Raw genomic sequence first — 25,427 nt, forward strand, 5'->3', positions numbered from 1 at the left:
TATTTGTACATCTCTAAAGTAACAGTTCTTTCATGGGAAATGTCAAAGGCACTTATAATTTTGATACACAGAATAAATAACAACAATAGAAAAAACAACCTAACAACTTGTAAGAAAGGTTTGGATCATTGCTTGGAACGACCACCATGATTGATGAATTTAGATATGTAAAAGAATGCAAATTGTTAATTCACAAAAGTATTTATCATATTTGTTGATACAGCCTTGCATAATTTGTCTAGCATAATTAAGCATATGAATTTTCTGCATGAATCCAAAGTGATGATTTTTCCCAGCTAGTAGCTTCCTCTGTTTATGGTGTCCAGTTTAATCTGAACTGGTCTCTGCAAGTGCTATGGCACTATGACCCTTCATTCACACTTACCCAGAGTTGTTTTTGTGTCCTTTCTTACCCCCTCCCTATTTTCTTTAATCATCTGTGCTCTCTGTAGATATCTCCCAGTCAGAAGATACATCCAGATGACTGATGTGTCCTTGCATTTGGTGAGACTTGCCTTTTTCACCACTCTGACTGGAGGGGGTCACCGCAGTAATAACAACAGTCTTCCTCAGGCTCAATCACCCAATTCTTCCCCCACCACACACACACACACACACACACAGAATTTTTTAACCCCCTTTCCCACCCATTTAGACCAGCCATCACATCACTTAAGGATGCTTGCACATTATGAACCTGGGATGGTGGGATTCTTGTTCTTCCAGGTCATAGTAGCACGGTAGCTGATGGCAGATAAAGACCTGTACTATCCATCCATTCTGCCCAACAAGATAAACTCATAGCAAAAGGTATGATGTGATACTACATATTATTATTATTTATTACATTTGTATCCCGTGCTTTCCCACTCAAAGCAGGCTCAATGCGGTTTACATAGTAATGGGAAGAACAATATAATATAACAAATATAACAGTAATAAAAGAGATAAGTAGGTAAAGATAGGTGATGTGGAAGGGAGGAAGGTGGGAGATTTAGTCTGGAGCAATGTCGTTGTCTTCTGGGTATGTGTTGGATAGATGGGTTCATAAGATTAGTCTGGGTCATTTGGATAAGCTTGCTTAAATAGATGGGTCTTTAGTGCTTTCAGGAAGGGTAGATAGTCACAGATTGAGCGGATAGGTCTGGGGAGGGTATTCCAGAGTTGGCTGCCCAGGTAGGAGAAGTTGGATCCAAAATAAGTTCGCCTTGTAGCGCTATAGAAATACTAAATAGTAGTAGTAGTACTTGAGTCCTTTGCAATTGGGGTAATGCAGGTTGAGGTAATTTCGCGAGGATTCAGACATGTTTCTGGTTGGAAGGTCAATCAGGTTAAACATATAGCCCGGAGATTCACCATGGATAATCTTATGGATTAATGTATGGACCTTGAAGTTGATTTGCTCTTTGATGGGGAGCCAGTGAAGTCTTACACGAAGAGGTGTTGCACATTCAAAACGTGATTTGCCAAAAATAAGTCTTGCTGCTGTATTTTGGGCAGTCTGAAGCTTTTTCAGGATATGGGTCTTGTAGCCTAAGAAAATGCTATTACAATAATCGACACGGGTAAGAACCGTGGACTGCACCAAGTTCTGGAATGTTTTCAGGGGGAGATAAGGTTTTACACGTTTCAATATCCACATCATATTGAACATTTTCTTTGTAATGGATTTAGCGTGATTTTCGAGCAAAAGGTGGTTGTCTAGGGTCAGTCCAAGGATTTTCAGGTTGTCTGAAATGGGAATTGTAATGTCAGAGGTGATAAGATTAGTTTGAAGGAGCGTGGAGTGTTGGGATGAGAGGATTAGGCATTGTGTTTTCTCTTTGTTCAATTTCATCATAAAGGCGTTGGCCCAAGAGGTTAAGATGTCCATGCCCGTGGATATTTTGTCGGAAATTTCTGTTAGGTTAGATTTGAAGGGAATGAATATAGTGACATCGTCAGCATAAATAAAAGGGTTGAGACCATGTCTGAATAAAGCTTTGGCTAAGGGGATCATCATCAGATTGAAGAGTATCGGTGATAAAGGGGATCCTTGAGGCACACCACAGTTCGGTGACCAGGGAGATGAGATAATTGAAGTTGATTTAACTTGATAAGATCTTGAGGTGATGAAGCCTTTTATCCAGTTAATGACATTTCCGCCAATTCCAAGTTTGTCCAGTACTTTGGTTAGGATATTATGATTTACCATGTCAAATGCACTGGACAAATCAAATTGCAGAAGGAGGATGTTGTTTCCAAATGAAATTTCCTGTTTGAATTTGGTTATTAAAGTGAGTAGGATGGTTTCTGTGCTGTGGGCTGGACGGAAACCCGATTGCGACTCATGTAGAATGGAGAATTTTTGTATATAGTCGTTGATTTGGGAGGTCACCCTGTTTTCCAACAATTTAATTATCAGAGGAATGGAGGCGATAGGGCGATAGTTGGTGATATCACTCGCTGGTTGCTTGGGGTTTTTAGGTATTGGTGTAAGTAGTATATTGCCATGTTCAGTTGGGAAAGAACCTTGCTGTAGAAGGGTTTTAGTAGGTCATTAAACCATGGTGACGGGTTGCGTCTGGGTAGAATTTTAGTACGTAATGGAGCTATTTTGTCCAGTATAAGTTTGCATCTGTTGTCCCATTCAGAAAGGAAGTGATTTGAGTTGGGTTGTGTAAACCAATTGTTGTAGTATATTTGATGCCAAAATCTTTCCTTGTCAATCCGTCCTCTAGTGATGATTGTTACAGGGTCCTGCGTTTTAGGCTTGCTCTTTTTTCGCCAGTGTAGGGATAGTGTCGTTTTATGATGATCCAACCAGGGGGTGGCAGACCAGTTGACATCAGAAATGTAGATGTTTTGGTTCGTAGAGAATTTGTAAGAGATGATGTCGAGCGAGTGACCTTTTGTTGTGGGTAGGTTGTATAGGAGGGAGGTCAAGGTTACAAAGATGAAGAAGATCCTTACATTCGTGAGTGTGAGCAGAGTTAGGATCTTCTAAATGTAGGTTCAGGTCCCCAATTAATAGTTCATTATAATTATTGATGCAGATGTTTGATATAAAGTCCATGAAGGTAGATTGGATGATGTTCCAGTTGGAGGGAGGACTGTAAAACAGGATACAGGTTAGATAGTCAGATAACGTAGGACTATGACGTTTGATGGAAGCAATTTCAAGTTGTGGTCCAATTATTTTAGACATAGGTTCCACGGAGAAGCTTGATTTGTAGATGAGCGCTATGCCTCCACCTCTCTTCTCCTTTCTGGTCCAGTGTTTTATATCCAGGGGGGCATAGGTCGAGTATGATAGGATCTTTTGGGTCACGGATCCAGGTTTCAGTTATAAGTAAGAGGTCCAGGTTGTCAGACTTAATCCAATCTGTGAGGATTTCAGTTTTGTTAACTACAGATCTTGCATTTATGTATCCTGCACATATGGTTAGATAGGGCTCATCTGTTAGGGTTGATGGGTGGATGTTGATGAGTTGTCTTGTAGATATTTTGGGTTAAGGTAAGATTGTTTTTGTATTAAGTGATGACTGTCTGCGTAGTGATTGGTTTCTTTGGTTGTTGATAGTACGTGGAGATGTGATTGGCTTAGTTCTTTTATGGTGGTGGAGAACTGGAATAACATTGAATTCCGAGGGGGTAGCGATGAATGTTGCGTGGATGAAGATAAGTATTTTTAGGAGGAGCATGTTGGTGAGATGTTATGTTTGGGGATGGGTGAGTTGGAGGAAAACAGAAGGGTAATGGAGGCAGTAGATAAGTGATGTAACTAGTAAGGATCGCAATAAATGTATATATTTTGTGTAGTTAGGACAAGGAAATAGAGAACGTGTCAAGATATAGTGCAATATAAAGCATCAATTATAAACAATCTTCAAAGTTGGAAACCGTGTCAAGATATGAGCATTCAACAGCAAATATAGCAAGTATGAGTATTCTGCAGTGCAATATGGCATCAAAACATACACATTGCAGCATATAAAATATTTAGAAACATTAAAGCATCAGAATATACACATACAGGTATGCTGTAAATAAGTATTCTGCAGTGAAAAATAGCATCAGAACATACACATTGCAGCATATAAAATAATTAGAAACATTAAGTAGTTTGATAAAGCATGAGAATATACACATAAATATGAGTATACTACAGTGCAATATCGAATAGATCAAGTGAAAAAACCTGTGAAGTTCTCCCTTCTCTTGTGCTCTATGATAGAATGATAGTATCAGGATGGTGGAAATATAATACAAACGATCATGTATGTCAAATGGCCTTAAGGAGATGGCAAGGGGTAGTTCGCCTGGATCTACGTCGGTCTTATGGTCCGATTCAGGGTGTATCTACGTGCAGGAAGCGTAGGGCCACTAGGCCTGGGGAGGCGATGATCTCCTGGTCAATCGCTATGGGCCTCCACTTTCACCCGCAGGAAAACGCCTCTGGGACCACAGCACACCAAAACGCCTGGAGACTCCTTATGGTGCCAACGCACTTCGCGGCTTCTCAGCTCTGCAGTTGATTCCTTCTTCTCGCCTAATCACCGTTCTTGAATTTCGCTGGTCGCCGCTCTCTCCCATCTACCGCAGCAGCTTTATTCTCCCACTAGTGCCGATCCTTTGCTTGCACCACGTGCACTGGAGTGTAGGTCTGATTCTAAGCGCCACTGTCTCTTCGATCTTGTGCCTTCTGTCTGCAGCGTCTGCTGCCACGTGGCTTTGGTGCTGGGGAATATGTAGACGCTCGGGTTCGGTAGCGGGATCTCACAGCAGTTTGTCGGGTACAACAGAGGATGGAGGTGCCGTTCGTCTCCCCTGACAATCTACCCCACGAATCTGGGTATTTCAAGCAGGGCTTTTTCCCGCTCCGCTCGGACTTGTAGAGAGTTAATACTTCTGAAGGTAAGTACGAGCTTTATGATCGGTGCTCTGATTGAGCTGGGTATCGAGGGCCGCCAAGGGTAGGTTCGGGCGTTATGTTCAGTGGTCCGGTGAGTGCCAGATCCTCAAGGATGACCTGCTAGGTAAGGAGCACAAAGCAGGGGTCAACTCTGGCGTAATTCTCTGATTCGGATAGCTTCAGCTTGATCATAGGCAGCTGGGACATATGTATACTTGATCTTAATTTATCCTTGCCATTTTCAGGGCATTTGTTCCCTCTCCTATGAATGCTTTCTCTGTACTGCCCTCCAATGGCAGAAGGAACTAAGTTCACTTATGTTCAAAAAACAAGTTAAGTGCCAGTCTAATGTAAGAAGTATATCCCATAATAATGTATGCTGGACTTCTGCACAGCCCCTTCAAGATCCCCAGTATTTCAGAATTAGAAGCCATTAACTTCATTGCAGAGGAACCAAGCAAAATGTTTTTCCATTTTCCCAAAGTAGAGAGGTGTGGTAGCCGTGTTAGTCCACTCTTAAAGGTTATCAATAGAAACCAAAATAAAACATGGAAAAGAAAATAAGATGATACCTTTTTTATTGGACATAGCTTAATACATTTCTTGATTAGCTTTCGAAGGTTGCCCTTCTTCGTCAGATCGGAAATAAGCAAATGTGTTGGCAGATAGTATATATAAGAGAAACATCAAAGCATCACTTTGACAGTCTGACAGAGTGGGAGGGTGGGGGTATGCATGGGGACATCAAAGCATTTCATTGATATTCTAACAGGATGGGTGTTGGTAGGTGACAGGAGGGTAATAAACAGAGAAATACAGCTTCATGGTTTATAATGGGTTAGAAAACCCAGATCCTTATTAAGTCCTGTTTGTTGGGTGTCAAAATATTCAATCATTCTTATTTCAAAGGTCTTACGTTCCTGTATTGTTTAAAAGGTAATCTAAGTTTGTACCAGAGGCAATGGAGGGTTAAGTGACTTGCCCAAGATCACAAGGAGCAGCAGTGGGATTTGAAGCAGCTGCCTCTGGATTGCAAGACCGGTTCTCTAACCACTAGGCCACTCCTCCACTCCAATCTTAGCCTACAATGCAAAGGAGTGACCTAGAACTAGAAATAGTATAACCACAGGGCAAAATAAGTGCTAACTCACTTGGCATATATTATACTCCCTAAGCTTGGGTAGCATTATTTATCCCAGCATTGCTAGATGAATGACTCTGAATGAATGCTCTTAAATTGAACAGGATGAAATAATACAAGAGAGGCCTCTCTCAATTGTATCCTGCATTTACAAGGTGCACACTATTGTACAGGATATTAGACTGCATTGACTATTGCTTTGTTTCATAACATAACATAGTGAATGACGGCAGATAAAGACCTGTATGGTCCATCCAGGCTGCCCAACAAGATAAACAGCAGGCATCCCATCAGGGCACCCTGGCAGCTACAGCTAACCTCAAGTTGACCTCTGTTATGGACGGTTCCTACCTGTTCATCAGTCCACGCTTTCATATTGTGTAGATTGACAGTATTTATTTATTTATAGTACATTTCTACCCCACATTTTCCCACACACGCAGGCACAATGTGGCTAACATAGGAGAAGTAAAAATGACAGTACAATAAGGGAAAATGGTAAGAGACAAGAAAGGGGAAAGGGGCATAACAGTTACAGGGGTGAGGAGGTGGGACTATTGGTCGTGAAGAGTGTGGGGGGAATAGACCAGTCCAAATAGGTGGGTTTTCAGCAGCCTCTTGAACAGGTGGTGATCATTTTGCAGTTTTAAGTATCTTTGGTTAAGCCATAGTATAGAATCTTTTTAAGGAACTCAACCCTTTCTCTATCCACCTGAACACAATAGACTGGCTGGCTGCCTGCCTATTGAGGAATCCTAAGCTTGTGACTCACCCATTTATGTGGTGGCATTTTTCCCAGCTTATCAATGGAGAAAATAAGAATTGGTTACCTATAATGGGAGTTTTGTGTGGACAACAGGAAAACACAGCTATATTATTTTATTTTATTTATTGTATTTGTACCCCACATTTTCCCACCTTTTTGCAGGCTCACAGAGTATGGAAAATGAAAACGTCGCATGATTTGAAAGAACAAAAACAGTCAATCATAAGCTGAGGTGAAAGAGGAATTCAGATGGAAAGGTGTTAGGTAAGGTCGTGTGAGGGGTGTTGTAGGTGCCTTATGTAGTTTGCGGAATGATATGTTTCATTGAGGGTGACTTTTGTAGGCTCTGTTGAAGAGATGTGTTTTCAGAGCTTTGCGAAAGCTTGTTAGATTGGTTACGGTTTTCAGGGCCATGGGTAGTGCGTTCCAATATTGTGTGCTTTTGTACGCAAAGGTGGTAGCATACGCCTGTTTGTATTTCATTCCTTTACAGCTGGGGAAGTTCAGGTTGAGGAATTTGCGGGCCGATTTTTTGGCATTCCTGGGCGGTAGGTCCACTAGGTTTAGCATATAGAGTGGGGCATCTGCATGAATGATTTTGTGTACAGTCGTGCAGATCTTGAACTCAATACGTTCCTTGAGCGGGAGCCAGTGCAGTTTCTCTCTGAGGGGTTTCGCACTTTCGTATTTAGGTGTTCCAAAAATGAGTCTGGTGGCGGTGTACTGGGCTGTCTGGAGTTTCTTGATGGTCTGTTCTTTGCAGCCTGCGTACAGAGCGTTACAGTAGTCCAAGTGGCTTATTACTAGTGACTGTACTAGGGTGCGGAAGATGTTTCTTGGGAAGAAAGGTTTTATTCTTTTGAGTTTCCACATCGATTGGAACATTTTTTTCGTTGTGTTCTTCGCGTGGGTGTTGAGAGTGAGGTTTCGGTCAATTGTGACTCCAAGGATTTTCAGATTTTCTGAGATAGGAAGTGTGCAGTAGGGTGTGGTTATGGTAAGGTAGTTGTTTGTATTGTATTGGGAGGTGAGAACTAGACATTGAGTTTTTTCTGCGTTGAGTTTTAGCTTGAATGAGTCCGCCCAAGAGTGCATAGTCTGGAAACTCTGGTTGATCTCGTTGGTTATTTCATTTAAGTCGCTTTTGAACGGGATATGGATCGTAACATCATCGGCATATATGTATGGGTTAAGGTTTTGGTTGGCTAGGAGTTTGGCTAGTGGTGTTATCATTAGGTTGAAGATAGTTGGTGAGAGGGGGGATCCTTGGGGCACTCCGCATTCTGGTCTCCAAGGTGGTGATCTGTCCGTATTCGTTATTACTTGGTAGGATCTGGTGGTGAGGAATCCTTCAAACCATTTGAGAACTGGGCCTCCGATTCCGAAGTACTCTAGTAGGTGTAATAGTATTCCATGATCCACCATGTCGAAGGCACTAGACATATCGAATTGTAGAATGAGTATGTTCTTGCCGGTTGCGATCGTTGTTTTGAATGTGTTCATTGCCGTCACTAGTACAGTTTCAGTACTATGATTTGATCGAAATCCTGATTGAGACTCATGTAGAATTGAGTGTTTGGTCAGGTATTCCGTGAGTTGTTTCGTCACTATGCCTTCCATCAGTTTTGTTGTGAGTGGGATGGAAGTGACTAGTCGGTAGTTGGTTAAGTCCATTGTGCTTTTCTTGGTATCTTTAGGCAGAGGAGTGAGTAAGATGTTTCCATTTTCGGTGGGGAAGAGCCCATTTATGAGTCTAAAGTTTATTTGGTTCGTGAGGTCTTGTTTGAATTGTTTGGGTGCGGATCTAATTAGGCTGGTAGGGCAAGTGTCAAGTTTGCATTGAGATTTGGCGTATTTACTGAGCCAGTGTGTGAGTTCATTTATTGAGATCGGGTCAAAATTGGACCATGATCGATCGGCTGGGTATTCCCCAGGATTTGGGTCTAAGCATTCAAGGATGCTTGTGTACTCAATGGCATTGCTCGGTATCAGGCGTCGTAACTTTGTAATTTTTTCGTTGAAATAGTTTGCTAGGTTGGTTGCTGATGGGGTGTCTGTGCTATTCGAGGTGACCCGTGTGGTATTTAGGAGATTATTTACAAGTGAAGAGTTTGTGCGTGTCCTTGTAGTTTGGTCCTATTATAGTTTTGTAATGCGTTCTTTTGGTATGTCTGATTTTGTATTTGTATTTTCTTTGTACTTGTTTCCACTCTTTGAGTGTGTGTTCATCTTTTTTTTTGCTCCATACCCTTTCTAGTCTTCTGACCTGTGTTTTTAGTTTTTTCAGTTCTTCATTAAACCATGGGATTGAGTTGTTCCTATGTGAGGTTCTCGTTTGGAGCGGTGCTATTTTGTCTAGCACTGTTCTGCATCTGTTGTCCCATTCTTGTAGGAATTGGGGTGATTCTGTGGTTGTAGTCCATTCCTCGGTGTATATTTGTTGCCAGAATGTTAGAGGGTCTATTTTGCCTCTCGTAATGTAGGTTTTCTTTTCTTGTTTTTGTTGTTTCTCTTTTGTTTTCCAGAGGAGGGAGGTGGTTGCCTTGTAGTGATCTGACCATGGTGTGATTGTCCCATTTTGTATCCCTGAATAGGTTAGCTTCTGATGAAAATTTATGAGTTATGATGTCTAGTGTGTGACCTTTTTTGTGGGTGGGTTGCATGTTAGGCCAGTGGATCTCCCATAGTTGGAGGAATTCCTTGCATTCGTGTACATTGTTTGAGTTTGTGTCTTCAAGATGGAGGTTTATGTCTCCTGCTATGAGGACATTTTGGGAGGACAGACAAGTATTTGATATGAAGTCTGTGAAGTGTGTCTGTGCGTCTTGCCATTTAGCCGGGGGTCTGTAGAATAGGATTATGTTTAGTTGATCAAGTAGGTTAGGGTGGGTGATTCTAACTGTAGCTATTTCGAGTTGGGGAAGGATTGATGCAGCTGTTGTTGTAACTGTGAATTGGGATTTATAAATTATAGCTATGCCTCCGCCTCTTTCCTTCTCTTGTCCAATGAGTGATTTTGTATCCTGGTGGACATAGCTCTATGATTATCGGGTCTTTGGAATTATGGATCCAAGTTTCATTGATGAGAAGGAAGTCAAGGTTATCTGCAGTTATCCAGTCAGCTAACGTTGTAGTTTTCTTGGTTATTGATCTGGCGTTGGTGTATCCTATTTGTATTAATTTGTGTTGCTTCCTTGAGTTCGAATTTGTTGTGATTTTTATCAGTTGTCTGTTTTCTTGATGTGCTGGTCTTCCCTTCTCCTTCAATTGTCTTTCTAGCTATATTATTGAGTTGGGAGGGGTCAGACAGGGAGGGCAGGAATTCCTGTGTATGCTCAGGAGGCCCTGCAATTTTAGGGGAGCAGCTATCTGATGGAAGCTATCAGAATGATGTTACTACTACTACTATTTATTATTTTTATAGCGATTCTAATGTAGAGATCCTAGCTATATAATTTTTCTTTTTTTAGGGGACTGCCCTTGAGACAGCTCATAAGTACATACGTATTGCCATACTGGGAAAGACCAAAGGTCCATCAAGCCCAGCATCCTGTTTCCAGCAGTGGCCAATCCAGGTTATAAGTACCTGGCAAGATCCCAAAAACAGTACATTTTATGCTGCTTATCCTAGAAATAAGCAGTGTATTGTCTCAAGTCCATCTTAATAATGGCTTATGGACTTTTCTTTTAGGAAGCTATCTAAACCTTTTTTTAAAACCCCGCTAAGCTAACTGCTTTTACCACATTCTCAGGCAATGAATTTGAGTTTAATTACACGTTGAGTGAAGAAATATTTTCTCCGATTTGATTTAAATTTACTGCTTTGTAGCGTCATTGTGTGCCCCCTAGTCCTAGTATTCACATCTACCCTTTCCACTCATTTTATAGACCTCTATCATATCTCCCCTCAACCGTCTTTTCTCCAAGCTGAACAGCCCTAGCCGCTTTAGCTTTTCCTCATAAGGAAGTCGTCCCATCCCCTTTATCATTTTTGTTGTCCTCCTCTGTACCTTTTCTAATTCCACTGTATCTTTTTTGAGCAGGGGTGACCAGAATTGCACACAGTATTCGAGGTGCGGTCGCAAAGGCATTATAACTTCCTTATTTTTTTCATTCCTTTCCTAATATATGTAACATTCTATTTGCTTTCTTAGCCGCCGCAACACACTGAACAGAGGGTTTCAACATATCATCAGCAATGACACCTGGATCCCTTTCCTGGTCGGTGATGTCTAATATGGAACCTTGCATTATGTAGCTATAATTCAGGTTCCTCTTTCCCACATGCATCACTTTGCACTTGCTCACATTAAACATCATCTGTCACTTGGATGCCCAGGTCTTGTAAATTTCACAATCCTCTTGTGATTTAACAAACTTTGAATAACTTTGTGTCATCAACAAATTTAATTACCTCACTAGTTACTCCCATCTCTAGATTTATATGTCAAAAAGCAGGGGTCCCAGACCCCTGGGGAACCCCACTATCCACCCTTCTCAATTGAGAACACACCATTTAACCCTACTCTCTGTTTTCTATCTTTTAACCAGTTTGTAATCCACAATAGAACACTACTTCCTAGCCCATAACTCTCCAATTTCCTCTGGAGTCTTTCATGATGTAACATACATAGTAAGTACATGATGGCAGATAAAGACCTACTTTGTGAAATGCAAATAGAAATTTAGGAAATTATTTGGAAAGGAATGGAGAACACTATGATGCAGTGCATGAGCATCTATCTATCTCATGCATATTCCTTACATTTATCTTGAAAACCAGCCTGGTTAGGGTGTATACCAGGACCAACCTGGGTAATATCATACAGTATGTTTTTCTATAACCAGCGCACTACCACATGATGGCCACTGGGTGGAGTACTGTGCCTGATGTTTGTTCTTCCTTGTTTCACCCTACGTATTTTTGTATGGGTTTGGGGTTTATTTTGGGTAGTGGGCAGAACTGATAGGGCTATACAGGAGGGGTGAGAGACCTTCCTGCCCTAGACTAGATGACTTTGTGTAAGTGGAAAATCTCTCTACCCCCCCCCCCCCCCCCAACTAAAGTTAGGGCACACACATCTGCTGTTCCTGCTCTGTAGCATACGACTGGCTTTATTACATGGGATGAGAAGCTGCAGTGGAGAGGTCTGCATAACTAACATATAGCTTCAGCTATATGTCAGTTATGCATAGTTAGGCTGGGTTTAAATAGTACAGCCAAGGAATAAGAGCAGAATTTGTAAATTATGTTATAATTACAGGGTGGGGAGGGAAAGTCTCTTATCACCTCCGTCAACCCCCCCCCCCCCCCAAAAGCATCCTTTTTTCTGAACTGTAATTGTCACCTGCCTGACATTTACAGTGTGGTGTCCAGGTGATTTAGTTAATCCACCACTGTCTCTGCTCTGGGGCTCTTTTACTAAAGCTTAGTGTGTGTTAATTCTGTTAGCATGTACTAAGCTTTAGTAAAAGAGCCCCAGAGCAGAGACAGTCACACTCGTATTGCGTTCGCCTAGTAATATCTCACCTAAAACTTGTTGATTATTATATCTACTACTACTACTAATCATTTCTATAGCGCTACTAGACGTACGCTGCACTGTACACTGGACATAAAGAGACAATCCCTGCTCGAAAGAGCTTACAATCTAACTAGGCCGGACAAATAAGAGATAAGGGAGTTACAAAGGTAGGAATGATAAAAATGGGTGCTGAACAAGTGCGTAAAGGTTAGGAGTTAAAAGCAATGTGAAAAGGTGGGCTTTTAGCCTAGATTTCAAGACAGCCAGCGATGGAGCTTGACGTACAGGCTTAGGAAGTCTATTCCAGGCATATGGTACAGCAAGATAAAAGGAGCGGAATCTGGAGTTAGCAGTGGAGGAGAAGGGTGCAGATAAGAGAGATTTACCCAGTGAATGGAGTTCCCGGGGAGGAGTGTAAGGAGAGATGAGTGGAGAGGTACTGAGGAGCTGCAGAGTGAAGGCACTTGAAAGTCAGTAAGAGGAGTTTGAACTGTATGTGGAAACACAGAGGAAGCCAATAAAGTGACTTGAGGAGAGGGCTAATATGAGCATAGCGATACTGGTGGAATATGTGGTGCAGCAGAATTTTCAACAGATTGAAGGGGAGAGATATGGCTTAGTGGGAGACCTGTGAGAAGCAAGTTGCAATAAGTGAGAGGTGATGAGAGTGTGGATAAGGATTCTGGTAGTGTGCTCAGAAAAGAAAGGACGAATTTTGGTAATATTATAGGGAAAAAGACAACAGGTTGAATACGTGCAGAGGAGAGAGGAGTCGAAGATGACCCCAAGGTCATCTTCTATGCAATCACTTGGAATATTTTGTTCGATAACAAGTTCTCTTACAAAAGCTATTCCCAAACTGAAATATGCTGGTGAGTGGGTCACAAATATACAGTTGCTTCACAATAACGGACAAGTCACTCAACCCTCCATTGCCTTAAGTCTGTGAGCCCAGAAAGTACCTGCTTCGGTTGTACCATGGAAAAGCAGTGTATCAAATTCATGACCTTTTATTATCCAAGTCTGTACTTCACCTACCTACCTAGCTAGCTGCTGTCTCACCATCCATGTGGATATCGGCAAACATCATAAATCTCCATGTGATCAGCCAGTTGGACAAGTTCTCTGTACTAGTTTTTACTTCTTGACACAAATGTGTACACAGTAAGAGGCACATAGGAGATTCCTGGGTTGTGAGATCAGAATTAGATGTATGCACAGGGACATAATGTGGTCCCCATCCTCAGTTCATTCTATACATCCTCACTCCATCCCCATCATATTGCTACCATCCCCCGTCAATTTTTTCTTATTCCTGCACCACCCCCATCATTTATTTATTACATTTGTATCCCACATTTTCCCACCTATTTGCAGGCTCAATGTGGCTTACAATAGTACCATAGGGGCGTTCGCCAATTCCGGTATAAACAGTTACACAGTGATGTTATGGTAGAATAGGGTTCATGTGGAACAAACAAACATATTAGGGAATCATATAGAGGAAGAGTTATGTCCATTACGTTCTTTGGTTTTGTCGTGTTGCTGGGTTCAGGTATTTAAGTAGGGTCTGTCTTTTTGAACAGGTAAGTTTTTAGTGATTTCCGGAAGTTTAGGTGGTTATACGTTGTTTTAAAGGCTTTTGGTAGTGTGTTCCAAAGTTGTGTGCTTATTATTATCATAGTGGTTTCAATCCCCACAGTTTTCTTTCCCATTCCCGTACTCAACCTGCATTTAAAAGATCTTGTAAATGCAAACAAACCAAAATGTATCCTATAACTTGTTAAACTCTATATTAAACCAGGGATTTTCAAACTAATACAGTATCGTTCAACATCAAAAACAGTTTGAGAGCTCCTTTCACTGGGACCCATTATAGTATTCTACTCCTGATTTTAATAGGGGTTTGACAAATACTTTTGGTGTTTTCCCTATTAGGAGCTTTGAGGTTCCTTGTTGATTAATCTACAAGTAAGGAATTCGTTGATTGAATTCTCTAATAACAAAGAGAGACATCTACATAATGTATTTTTCAAACTGTTTTTGATGTTGAACTATCCTATAACTTGTTAAAATTTAACACAAAATAGGCATCATTTTGTTAAATATGTAAGAAAAACATTTCTTTGTTAACATGAACTGTGAGAAAAGAATTTCAAAACCATCTACAGAGCCAGAGCTCAGTTCCATTCTATGTTCCTTGATCGTTTGTCTTGCAACTGAAAAATATGTTCTGAGGATGTGCTTTTGGCAGGAGTCCCAGGCAGAGTAGGCAACACCGTTCAGTTTCAGCCACACATCAGACCTCGTTTGCCAGTAAGAGACGAGCAGAATTCCTTCTCCAAGCTTGATGTGTACGTATCCACTTGGCTCTTGAATAAGTCTCCAACCCCCACCCCCTCCCCCCCCCAAAAAAACTCCTCTGATTCTTCTCATTTTGGAGGTTTTGTTGGCATTAAAGCAATTGGATGCACCTTGACTACAACTTACTGTCAGTTTTGCAGTCTGTTTATGGCACTGGTCCACCCTCTGACTGTCATCGGATCTAAATGACATAGTAAACATAGTAACATAGTAGATGACGGCAGAAAAAGACCTGCACGGTCCATCCAGTCTGCCCAAGAAGATAAATTCCTATGTGCTACTTTTTAATTTGTACTGTCCTCTTCAGGGCACAGACCGTATAAGTCTGGCCAGCCCTATCCCTGCCTCCCAACCACCAACCCCGCCTACCACCACCAGCTCTGGCACAGACTGTATAAGTCTGCCCAGCACTATCCCTGCCTCCCACCACCGGCTCTGGCACAGACTGTATAAGTCTGCCCTGCACTAGTCCTGCCTCCCAACCACCAGCTCTGCCACCCATTCTAGGCTAAGCTCCTGAGGATCCCTTTCTTCTGCACAGGATTCCTTTATGTTTATACCATGCATGTTTGACTTCTGTTACCATTTTCATCGCCACCACCTCCCACGGGAGGGCATTCCAAGCATCCACCACCCTCTCCGTGAAAAAATACTTCCTGACATTCTTCTTGAGTCTGCCCCCCTTCAATCTCATTTCCCTTCAGCCTTGGTCCAGCAACATTGCAGCCAAGTGTGTCTGTAAAATATAGATCCAGTTTATCTGCAAGATGATTCTTTAAGGATGCTATCACATGGCTGGCTCAGCTTGCAATTGTCGAATGCCATTTCAACTGATATATCGTCGGGGCCACAAGATGTAATGAAGGCTTAGTATCTGTTGACAGTTCTTTGATCGTTTCCAACACCATAACAAGGAGTCATCCATTGCGCACAATTTGGTCAGGAACTGCTTGTTTGCACCTGGTTCAGTGGCAACTACATGCAGCTCCTCCATATTCTCTGCCACAGATTTCGGTGTCAGTAGAAGGCTGTTCCACCGAGTTCACACACACTGCTTGAGAGCTTTCTTCAGTAAACAGCTGACTTTTGTTTGTTTACTGAGTGTAATCGCCTCCTTGCACAGTGTTATAAGTTCATTTAACTCACTGGGGAGGTCATTCAGATCAACTTCAGTTTTTGATGGCTGAAGTCCACGAGAGTACGAGATTGAGATTATGACCTGCGCAACCTAGCCAGACCTCATCACGAAATGCTGCTTTCATATTAGCTGCATTATTAGTTACATAGATGAGACTAGTTTGGTGGAGATTATACTCTGCCAGAACACTCAAAAAAACAAACCAATGAATATTCTCACCAGTTTATCAGTGGTCTCCCTCATTGCCAAAATTGATCAACACATGGACTAGTTTTCATCAAGGAGAGTTTTTTTATTTTTTTACCCGAGGTGTTGGGGTCAAGTTTCTGAGTCAAGGTGTACATGGGGCCATCTGGTCCCCATTCACTTCCAATCCATCCCCTGCCATCCTCACAGTAGTCATGACTTTTTTGTCCTCATCCCCATGGATTCCTGTTGTCCTCATCCTCGTACACCTAATCAGCATCTGTCCTGCTGTTTCTGCCCCTCCTGTCATCACTGCACCAAGGGTATCTGATATTCAGTGAAAAATGAAAATGAGCATTTATCCAGAAAACAGCTTTTGGAACCGAGCTCTTTCCATTGAGGTCCTTCTCACTACTGTGCTCACAAGATTGTGGCCAGCAGAAGCAGTGAGACAATACAATTAGGTAATAATCTTGTTCCACACTGCAGCCTGCTGGAGACATTTTAAAACAGGTAGGAAAAAGATTATCACTTACTACTGGCTTTGAAAGGGGATTGGACTGAATCCATTGGCTGCTCTCATACTGCAGACGAGCTTTTTCCCAAATGGTGTTATATGTGAGAAATATCACCACTACCTAATGCTCAGATGCAGATCAGCACTTGGGCTGTGTTCAGTGCTGTCTCTGAGAATGAGTCAGAACTCCATTTGGAATCACACATGCTTTCCCCTCCCCCATTGTATCAGTCCTGGAGCATGGGAATTAATGGGCTGTATGGAGGACGCAGATAGACAGGCTTTTCTTTGTTCAGCTCACACACCGCACAAAAGCACCTCCCTGTTTCCGTCTCCTGAGTCTATATGAGCCTATATCCCTGCAGAGACTGGTGTATACACATTTTATTTTTAAATGTGCACTTTGGGCTTGAAAAAGTTGAGAAAACAATGGTGAAGAGAAACTTGAAGACTGACTCTCTGATTTTCTTTAAGGTTGGTGTGTGTATATATATAGATATATATATACACACACACACTCACTGCAAATGACAAGTGCCACTGTGGCAAACTAAATTGTCAGCTGCATCCTCTGCTCAGGCAGCAGCTGGCTCTAATTAGGGGGTCTATTCTGAGGTGTTTCTAAATTATACATTTTGCTATTTTCCAGTTAAGTTGAAAGTACAAAAAAATAAGTGTTTAGTGGTGTTTTCATGACACAGGAACCCTTGTTAGCTACCTACCTTCCTTTTTCCAGTGGAATGAAACATACATTTCTGTCACTTTGGCATCATTAGCTCAGCATGGGCACAAAAAGTAAGTGATAGATTTTCCTGGGGGAAAGGGTGTTTTCCCACTGTCTAAGTTTTTACAGCAGGGGTTTTTAGCTGTTCAACTGTCAACCTGCCTGAAGGAAACCAGATTCTCTGTGATGTAGTGCAGTGGTTTAATGGATAACGGATCCATGAGCTCTGCACCTTTGTGGAAGAAACACTGTCAAACTCACTGAGCATGTGACCTTTATCTAATGCAACGGGTTCAAACAGGTCTTTACCCATAAACCAGAGGAGTGCAGTTTATGAATCTCTAATGTGGAGAAACTCTGGAGGTTTTGCTTCGACTGTTGGCTTTTGATTTTACCTCCGACACAGCCTTATGGAGAAATGTGGCCATGTCAGGCATATGTGATTATCTGATTGAATTAAAGTCCTTGCCTTCACTTTTTAGATTTACTGTTAATGCCAAATTTTACAGTTCAGTTAAGGATACCACAAAGCACAATTCACTTCAGCGTTAGCTGCTGGGGAAACGTCATTCGTTCAGAATCACATCTTGTAGTATATACGGGCTTGTCACCCAAGCAGGATCAATGCTTCTAAAACAGAAAAGAGGTTCAGGGTTCTTCTCAACCCTCTCCTGAAGGCAAATCTAGCCAGTTGGATTTGCAGATAATATGCATTAGAGAGATTGAGGCACATTCATTGTGGTAATCCTGAACACTTTGGGGGCACCCAGCTATTATCTGCTTATATTGATGCAGTCCAATGCTACACAGGGCAGAAATGTGAAACACCTGCTCTTTATTCTCCATTTTGTGCAGCCCCTGACATTATTAGCGATGAATACGCCTGATTTATTTTGAAGTACTTCTGCGACATTCCCCATCCTCACTCATCTAGGTGTTTTGAGGGTACTAGTCCCCCATATTATACATGGAATTCTTTCACAGAAGTGAAGAGTTCAAACATTTCTTAAGAGCCCGTAAGGATCATTCATATCAACCCTTCTAGTCTCTGGTGTTATAACATGTAATCCCAAGAGAAGCCACAGAGGAATCTGCTGGTACATCTGTGATTCATCTGGGACATTGACATCCAGCATCTCACTCACCACATCCATTTAGAAAATAATACAATTTTATTTTATCTAGATTTCACCAGAGGCCAGTTTCTGGAAGGTATTTTACATGGGTTCACCTTAAATAATAGGTCCTTTAGAAGCTCGAGAGGGGAGGTTTCCTCACTGTGTGCACGTTTCAGTCTCTGCTGAATTCTCAGCAAGCCACACTTTCATGATTACCAGTCTGTGCTGTTCTTGGATGTCATTCCGTGGGGGCTGGCTGGCAGTCCACGGCCTGTGTAGCCTCCGGAGCAGTGGGCTGCACATCCACAGCTTCCACAGCCTCCCGGGCTCGAAAGAGCAGTTCTCCAGACTGGATGACTTGCTCTGTTTGCCAAGTGGTGGTTGTACCATACTGCTGGTAGAAGTCTGTGTCAGCCTGGAACATGACCAAAGCCTGTGCCGTATGGATGCGCACGTGCTGAGCCAGGCTGTTGGCATCCAGAAACTTCTGCCCACAGGAGTCACATGCGTAAAGGATCTGGGTGTTGGGATCTACAGAGAGGTGAAAAAAAAGAGAAGTTTTTCAGCAAAGATCTCTCTCGTTTAACCCCTTCCACAAGCATGACAATTCTAGGGGAGGGATGTGGCAGCTGAAGCTGCTTTTACAAGGTGGAGCCTTGTTGTTGAGACGTTAGGGGGCCTAACCCAGTGGCTATGCTATGTACTGTCATGCACAGGACCTGGGCTGTATTCCAGGGTCAATCAGAACTGGCTATGCTGCAGTGGCACACTGTGAGATCCCTTACTGCCTTGTTAAAACCTCCACATCTCTGCTTGTAAAAAAAAAATACAATTCAAAGCAGGGAATTAAATTATGAGGTTTCTTTTCAAATAACTGCACGACACACTTGACACTTTCAGTGGGAAAGAACAGTTAAAGAAATATTCCAAAAGTAATTAAGAAACAGAAAAGTCTTGATTGCATAAGTTTCCACACCTTTGCCACAGCAAGTTCAAATTAGGTCCAGTTCCAAAAACGACTTTACCAAGGCCTATTTATTGGTAGCATTTGTATCCCCCCATTTTCCCACCAATTTGCAGGCTCAATGTGGCTTACATTTGCCATAGTGGCGGTTGCCATCTCCGGGTAACAAAATTACAAATGGTGTTGCGTTAAGGTGCATACATACATGGTAACCTAGATGGAACATTACATACGTGGAACAGTTCATGGTATATATATATACCGTGTGCATACATACATGGTAAAGAAGAATACATTATGGTATTGCATGAAGGTTCCTGGGTGATAATTGGATTATAACATACATTAGGCCATCGACTATGGAGAGACCGTATTTGACATAAAGATTGTAGTGATAGTATTTGTTCACTAATGGCAAAGAGGTTAGTCAGTCAAGTGATAAGGTATCAGTTGTGTCTAGGTCGTGTATAGTCTTATTATTTAGTATTTAAGATGGATGCTTATGATACGCCTTCTTGAACAGATCTGTTTTCAGTAGCCTTCGGAAGATAGTTAGGTCTTGCGTTGTTTTTATGGTCTTTGGTAGTGCGTTCCATATCTGGGTACAGATGTATGAGAAACTGGTCGCGTATGTGGATTTATATTTTAATCCTTTGCAGTTAGGGTAGTGGAGATTAAGGAATGTGTGTGCTGATCTTTTTGCGTTCCTAGTAGGCAAGTCTATTAGGTCTGACATGTAGGTTGGGGCTTCCCCGTGAATGATCTTGTGGACCAGGGTGCAGACCTTGAACGCAATTCATTCTTTTAGTGGGAGCCACTGTAGTTTTCCTCTTAGGGGTCTGGCACTTTCGTATTTTGTTTTTCCAAATATGAGTCTGGCTGCCGTGTTTTGAGGGGTTTGAAGCCTTTTAATGATTTGTTCTTTGCATCTGGCATAAATGGCATTGCAGTAGTCTAGATGGCTTAGCACCATTGATTGTACTAGGCTGCGGAATACTTCCCTTGGGAAAAAGGTTAGAGTGCATCTATGTCTAATTTCAGTTGCTGGATGAATAATCAAAGGTGTTTCTGTTGTATGACTTGAACCTGAAGCAAAGGTCTAAACATGCTGAACATGAAGCTGCCCAAAGAATTTCAGGATCAAACTTTTTAGATGCACAGACCGGGAAAAGGCTACAAGAACACGTCAAAGTGTGGGCCTATCCCTTAGGGCACTGTCAGATAGTGCCTCAATCAGGCCATCCCTCCAAAGGTCATAGCCATAGATTAAGAAAACTGCCGAGGCCTAAGATTACTAGAAACAAACTACATTGGTGTCTAGCTGAGACCAGGAAAAACATTGACCGTGCAATTTCCAGATAATTCCACAAACACACTCTGTAAGAGGAGGTGGCAAGAAGGAAGTAACTGTGAAGAAAAGCCAGCAATGGGCTGCATAATCTTTGAAAAAGAAATACTTAGGGGATATGACCTTCATGTAGGAGATGATAAGAGGTATGAACAGACGTCAGATGCAGTCCTCTTTTTGAGGCGATGCCTAACGGTGCATTGCCCAGAGCACATTTCTTAGCGCAGTCCAAAGCACAAACAGGAAATCCTCTGTCAGTAGCCATAGGGAAGGAAGAAAAGCACCAGCTTTAGGGACCCGACATGGGTTTTGTTTTGGTGGTCACAATTAAGGTTTTAATGTTGTCCGAAGGAACAAAAACAGATGGATTCATCTGCACTGCAGTCAAAGCAAAGTGCTTCGAAAATCCAGGATACAAACACACTACTCTGATAGATTTAAAAAAAAACCCCAAACTAATCAAAACTCTTATCAGGAGCAGTGCGCTTGTATCCTGGATTTTAACAGCACTTTGCTTTGACTGCAGCATCACCAATATTTCTTAACTATTTAAGATGTTGCCTCGAAAACGTACTTATAACAGGCTCTTTTGTTAAAGAAATGGGTGGAATAGTCTTGACTATCATTCCAAAAAATCCAAATCTTTTTCTGACATATCTATTATTGTTCCATAGCTTCTGTTCCTCTTCTGACTACATTGATGGAAAGTATTGTTGCTAAACAATTAATGGAGTTTCTTGAACATTTTGAAAGCCTTCCCAGCATTCAATCTGGTTTTAGAAGTAACTTCAGTACTGAAACTGTGGTGACGTTGCTTTTAGCCGATGCCAGACAAGAATTGCGTGTAGGAAGTAGGGTTCTGGTTATGCAGTTTGACATGTTGGCCATGATATTTTATTGTAATTACTGGACTTTTATGGGACAACTGGGTCTGTTATTAATCGGTTTGGAGGCTTCATGCGGAACAGATCCTATCAAGTTAAGTGAGCGAATGACATCTCTTTTTCTTGAACCTCAGAATATCGGGTGCCACAAGGATTCCTGGTTTCTCCTATTCTTTTTAATGTGCTAATGTCGCAAATAGTGATTAAACTCTCACGTGCTGACATTGGTGCTCATATCTATGCAGATAATGTCATGCTAATGATACCTTTTGATGAGTCTTTGGCTACTATTAATACTTCAATTGCAAAGGGAATAGAAATTATGACGAATCGGATGTCAATGTTTAAATTAAAACTGAATAATGAAAAGACCAAATATTTGGTCTTAAGTAATTCTTTCTCGCCATATACGGAACAAACCCTTCTGACAAAGCAGGTTGAGTTTAAGTTGGAAAAGCGATTGAAGATATTGGGAGTCATATCTGATGAACACCTGTCGTTTGAACCCCATGTAAATGAAGTAATTAAAAAGGTATTTTACACCATGAAAAAATTAAGAAGAATTAGAACTCATTTCAATCATAATGCATTTAAGAACATTGTACAATCTTTAATCCTAGCTCATACAGATTACTGCAATGCTACTTTGGTAGGGCTGTCTGAGGGTTTTGTTAAAAAAAAACAAAAAAACCAACAGCTACAGACCCTACAGAATATGGCCACTCGCCTAATTTACATCTGTTCAAGATCTGAATCAGCTTCCCCTCTTTTGAGGAATTTGCATTGGATCCCAGTCAGAGCTTGGATTATCTTCACGCTCCGTACTATGGTTTTCCTTATTTTACAAGGAACGTTTCCTGAACATTTGTTTAAATGGGTTAATCTAGGGATCGCTCTTGCATTATTATTGTCACATCCTTGCCCTGAAAATGTGCATTATAAAACAGTGTTTAAGTCTGAGGAAATCAGATAATTATAAAACTTTTAGAAAAGCTTTGAAGACCAACTTTTTAAATTGTTTAATAGTGGTTGACTGATTCCTGCTAATGTGTTTATAGTCTTTGGAGACTATCCAGCTTTTTTAAAGTGAATGATTTTTTTGCTAATATTTGTGTATTTCTGGAGACTGTCCAATCCTCTTAAATTCGTAAGCCGCACAGAACTCCTGAGGGTTTTGCGGGGTCCAAGTCTTATTGTATTTTCTAGTCTCAATGGCAAGTGACATGTGGGATGTGAAACAATCACAGGATATCGCCCTGCCCCACACCATCTCTACAGTAAAGCCCACTGGTGGCTGGCATTGTGATATGCAAAGGCTTTGAAGCAGAGGGACAGGGAGGCTTGTGGAGACTGATGGAAAGACAGACAGTGCAAAGAGGCTGTTAGACACACCTAGGGAAGAATGCGGAGCAATGCCTGCCCTTCTCAGGGTCCTGGAGTCCTTTCCCTGGTCTGGCACACGGACATATAAGTTGCCTTTCAATACATTTTTGAAACTCCTGGGTTCAGATTCTGCCCCCACCCACCATTCAGCCCATGGCAATCACCATAGGTTTTTTAAGATACCCACATAATCAGTGATGCCTGTACAAACAGTGCCAGCACATATGAGCACTATTCAGACCTGGACAAGTATCTGGACTTTTCGCTGTCCCAACCATGGACTGGAGCATTTCTTTGAAGTGAGAGTAAAGTTTATTTGCTCCTGGACTAATAAAGAAAGCTGAATAAAGTGTGGCTGAAAACCCTACCAGCCCCGGCCTGCACCCAGCTCACAAACAAACGAAAACTTTTGCTGTGACCTTGGTTTTGGGTGCTGACCTGAAGAGCTAGTGTGTGGTGGAGCCAGGGTTATGTTTACAACTGTTTCTTCACAACAGAGAAAGGGACCATGGCAGCATTAAGGCACAGGGTAAAGTAGGAAAATGCCTAGGGCCTAAATATTTAGAAGGGGCAGTATCAGATGTGCTATTCAACGGCTCCCAAGAATGGGAGTAAGACCAGAGCAAGTGCTGCCTGAAGAAGTCTGTTTGATCCTGTCTGATCTCCTCACCTCCTCTGCATTTGTTTCTTCCTCCTGTACTGGATTTCCTCTGCAGTCTGACCACGTTGGCCCCGTTTGTTTGCCTTTTTCAGACATGTTTTCTCTACAACTGTTCAGGAGCTTTGCAGCTTATCTTTTGCTGACATTTCAGAAGTGAAAGCTTATCTAATTTTGTTTTTCTCACAAATTACTTTGTTCTGCATTTGAACAAGGGTACACGTGCTTCAACAACCAGGGGAGAAAGCAGAACAGGATGTCCAGCTGTCCCTCCCCCATTGCAGAAGCCTGAGCCAGTACAAATCCTTCTAACAGCCTGAGTGTGGAATGGAAGGGAGCTTGGTCTTAAAGACAGACAAACAGATCATACAACCTATTACGTCTGCCCGTTTAGAAAAACTACGATGATACTTCTTAGCTGAACCCCCAGGAATTACTACTATAGTCAGTTCAGCCCAGGGACCCTGGCGGGTGCTCCTTTTCTACCTCCCTGTCTGCAGAAGCTGCCCTCTGCCACCGCCGTCTCCTCACCTGCTTCCTGTACTTCCTTCACTGCTTTCGTGATCTCTGCCTTAAGTGCTTCCGTCTCATCTGCTGTCACTGCAGCTGCCACAGGCACCACTGCAAAACAAGAGATCAAACATACAGCACAGGGTATCAGTCTGTTTTCTCTTCCTTCCAGTCCAGGTCTTACCATAAAAACATCAGGCACAGCCTCTCTCCTACAGCATTGCTATTTTTATTTTGTTGTTATGATGTGCGTTTTCAATGTACATTGCCTAGAACTGTGGGTAGCAACGGTCGATAAATAAGCAGCTTAGTGTTAGAGCAGCAGATTGAGAACCAGGAAACCAGGTTCAAATACTGTTTTTCCCAGTGAGGCTTGCTTGAGACCCTTGAGTAACTCACTTCACCCTCTGCTTCAAGTACCTCTGCTTTATTTACAGTAAATATTAGGACTGTACTGAATATTCATATTCGATTCGGTCCCAAATAGTACCCAAATTCATTATTCGTATTCCACTAAATAGTGATTTAAATTTGAATACAAATAATCCGGGGCTGTACTGTGCTAAATCCTACTGAACTAAACACCTTATCTCTAATTTCATGTTGCTTTTTTAATTATTTGTTAAGTTAAAGATCAATGCCTATTACTCGTACTTGGCCAAATGTTTTTCATTATTCGTATTCTGCATAACAGTAAAATATGCTATTTGGTACAGCTCTAATTAAAAATATTCTGCTTATACCTAGCTGGAGTAGAACTAAAACATGCATAAACCAATAAAAAGAAATAAACCAACAAAATAAAAAAAATCCTGAAATCTACATGTTGATAGCTTTCTATCTGAAACGGTCAAAAACCCAGTGATTACCATAAGGCAGGAAACATACAGTAAAATCTGCTTCAAGACAATAAGCTTGCACCTGGGAACTGCTGCAGAAAGCTACCGCAGATGGTAGAGCAGAGTTAGCATGCCACCTGCAAACAATTCTCTGGACCCGCGATACAGAAAAGAGTTTTGTACAGACGTTAACCTTGCACAAAACCTCACAGCATATTAAAATGAATGCTAATGTTGGCTATTCTACCACAATGCAGAATGCCAGGTCTGAAGAGGAGCAGAAGGGTTAGTTCATCAGTATCTGTGAGGATTTAATGACAGTTTCTTTTTTGCTACAACAGTACAAGCAAATTTTTAAGACAGATTTGGGGGGGGGGGGGGGGGGGGGGGGAGAGGGGGTTACTGTTCCGTGCACAGGTCTGAATGGAAAAAAAGAATTGTGTGTGCATGTGCTGGATGAATCACAGA

At 41.8% G+C, this 25,427-nt stretch overlaps 1 protein-coding gene across 4 annotated transcripts in view; it reads right to left on the reverse strand.

Moving 5' to 3' along the window:
- Window positions 1–18,442: 18,442 nt before the first annotated feature.
- ZBTB17 (zinc finger and BTB domain containing 17) overlaps window positions 18,443–25,427 on the reverse strand; it is a 74,807-nt gene continuing 67,822 nt past the window's right edge. For all 4 annotated transcript variants that reach the window (XM_030222403.1, XM_030222405.1, XM_030222402.1 and 1 more), the window contains 2 exons: window positions 24,142–24,231; window positions 18,443–18,904 (listed from right to left, as the gene is read on the reverse strand). In XM_030222403.1, the coding sequence (XP_030078263.1) occupies window positions 18,612–18,904; window positions 24,142–24,231 (383 nt within the window). In that variant the 3' untranslated portion in view covers window positions 18,443–18,611. The remainder of the gene's footprint in view (window positions 18,905–24,141; window positions 24,232–25,427) is intronic.

The sequence above is a fragment of the Microcaecilia unicolor genome, chromosome 13, assembly GCF_901765095.1.
Source record: "Microcaecilia unicolor chromosome 13, aMicUni1.1, whole genome shotgun sequence".
NCBI lineage: Eukaryota > Metazoa > Chordata > Amphibia > Gymnophiona > Siphonopidae > Microcaecilia > Microcaecilia unicolor.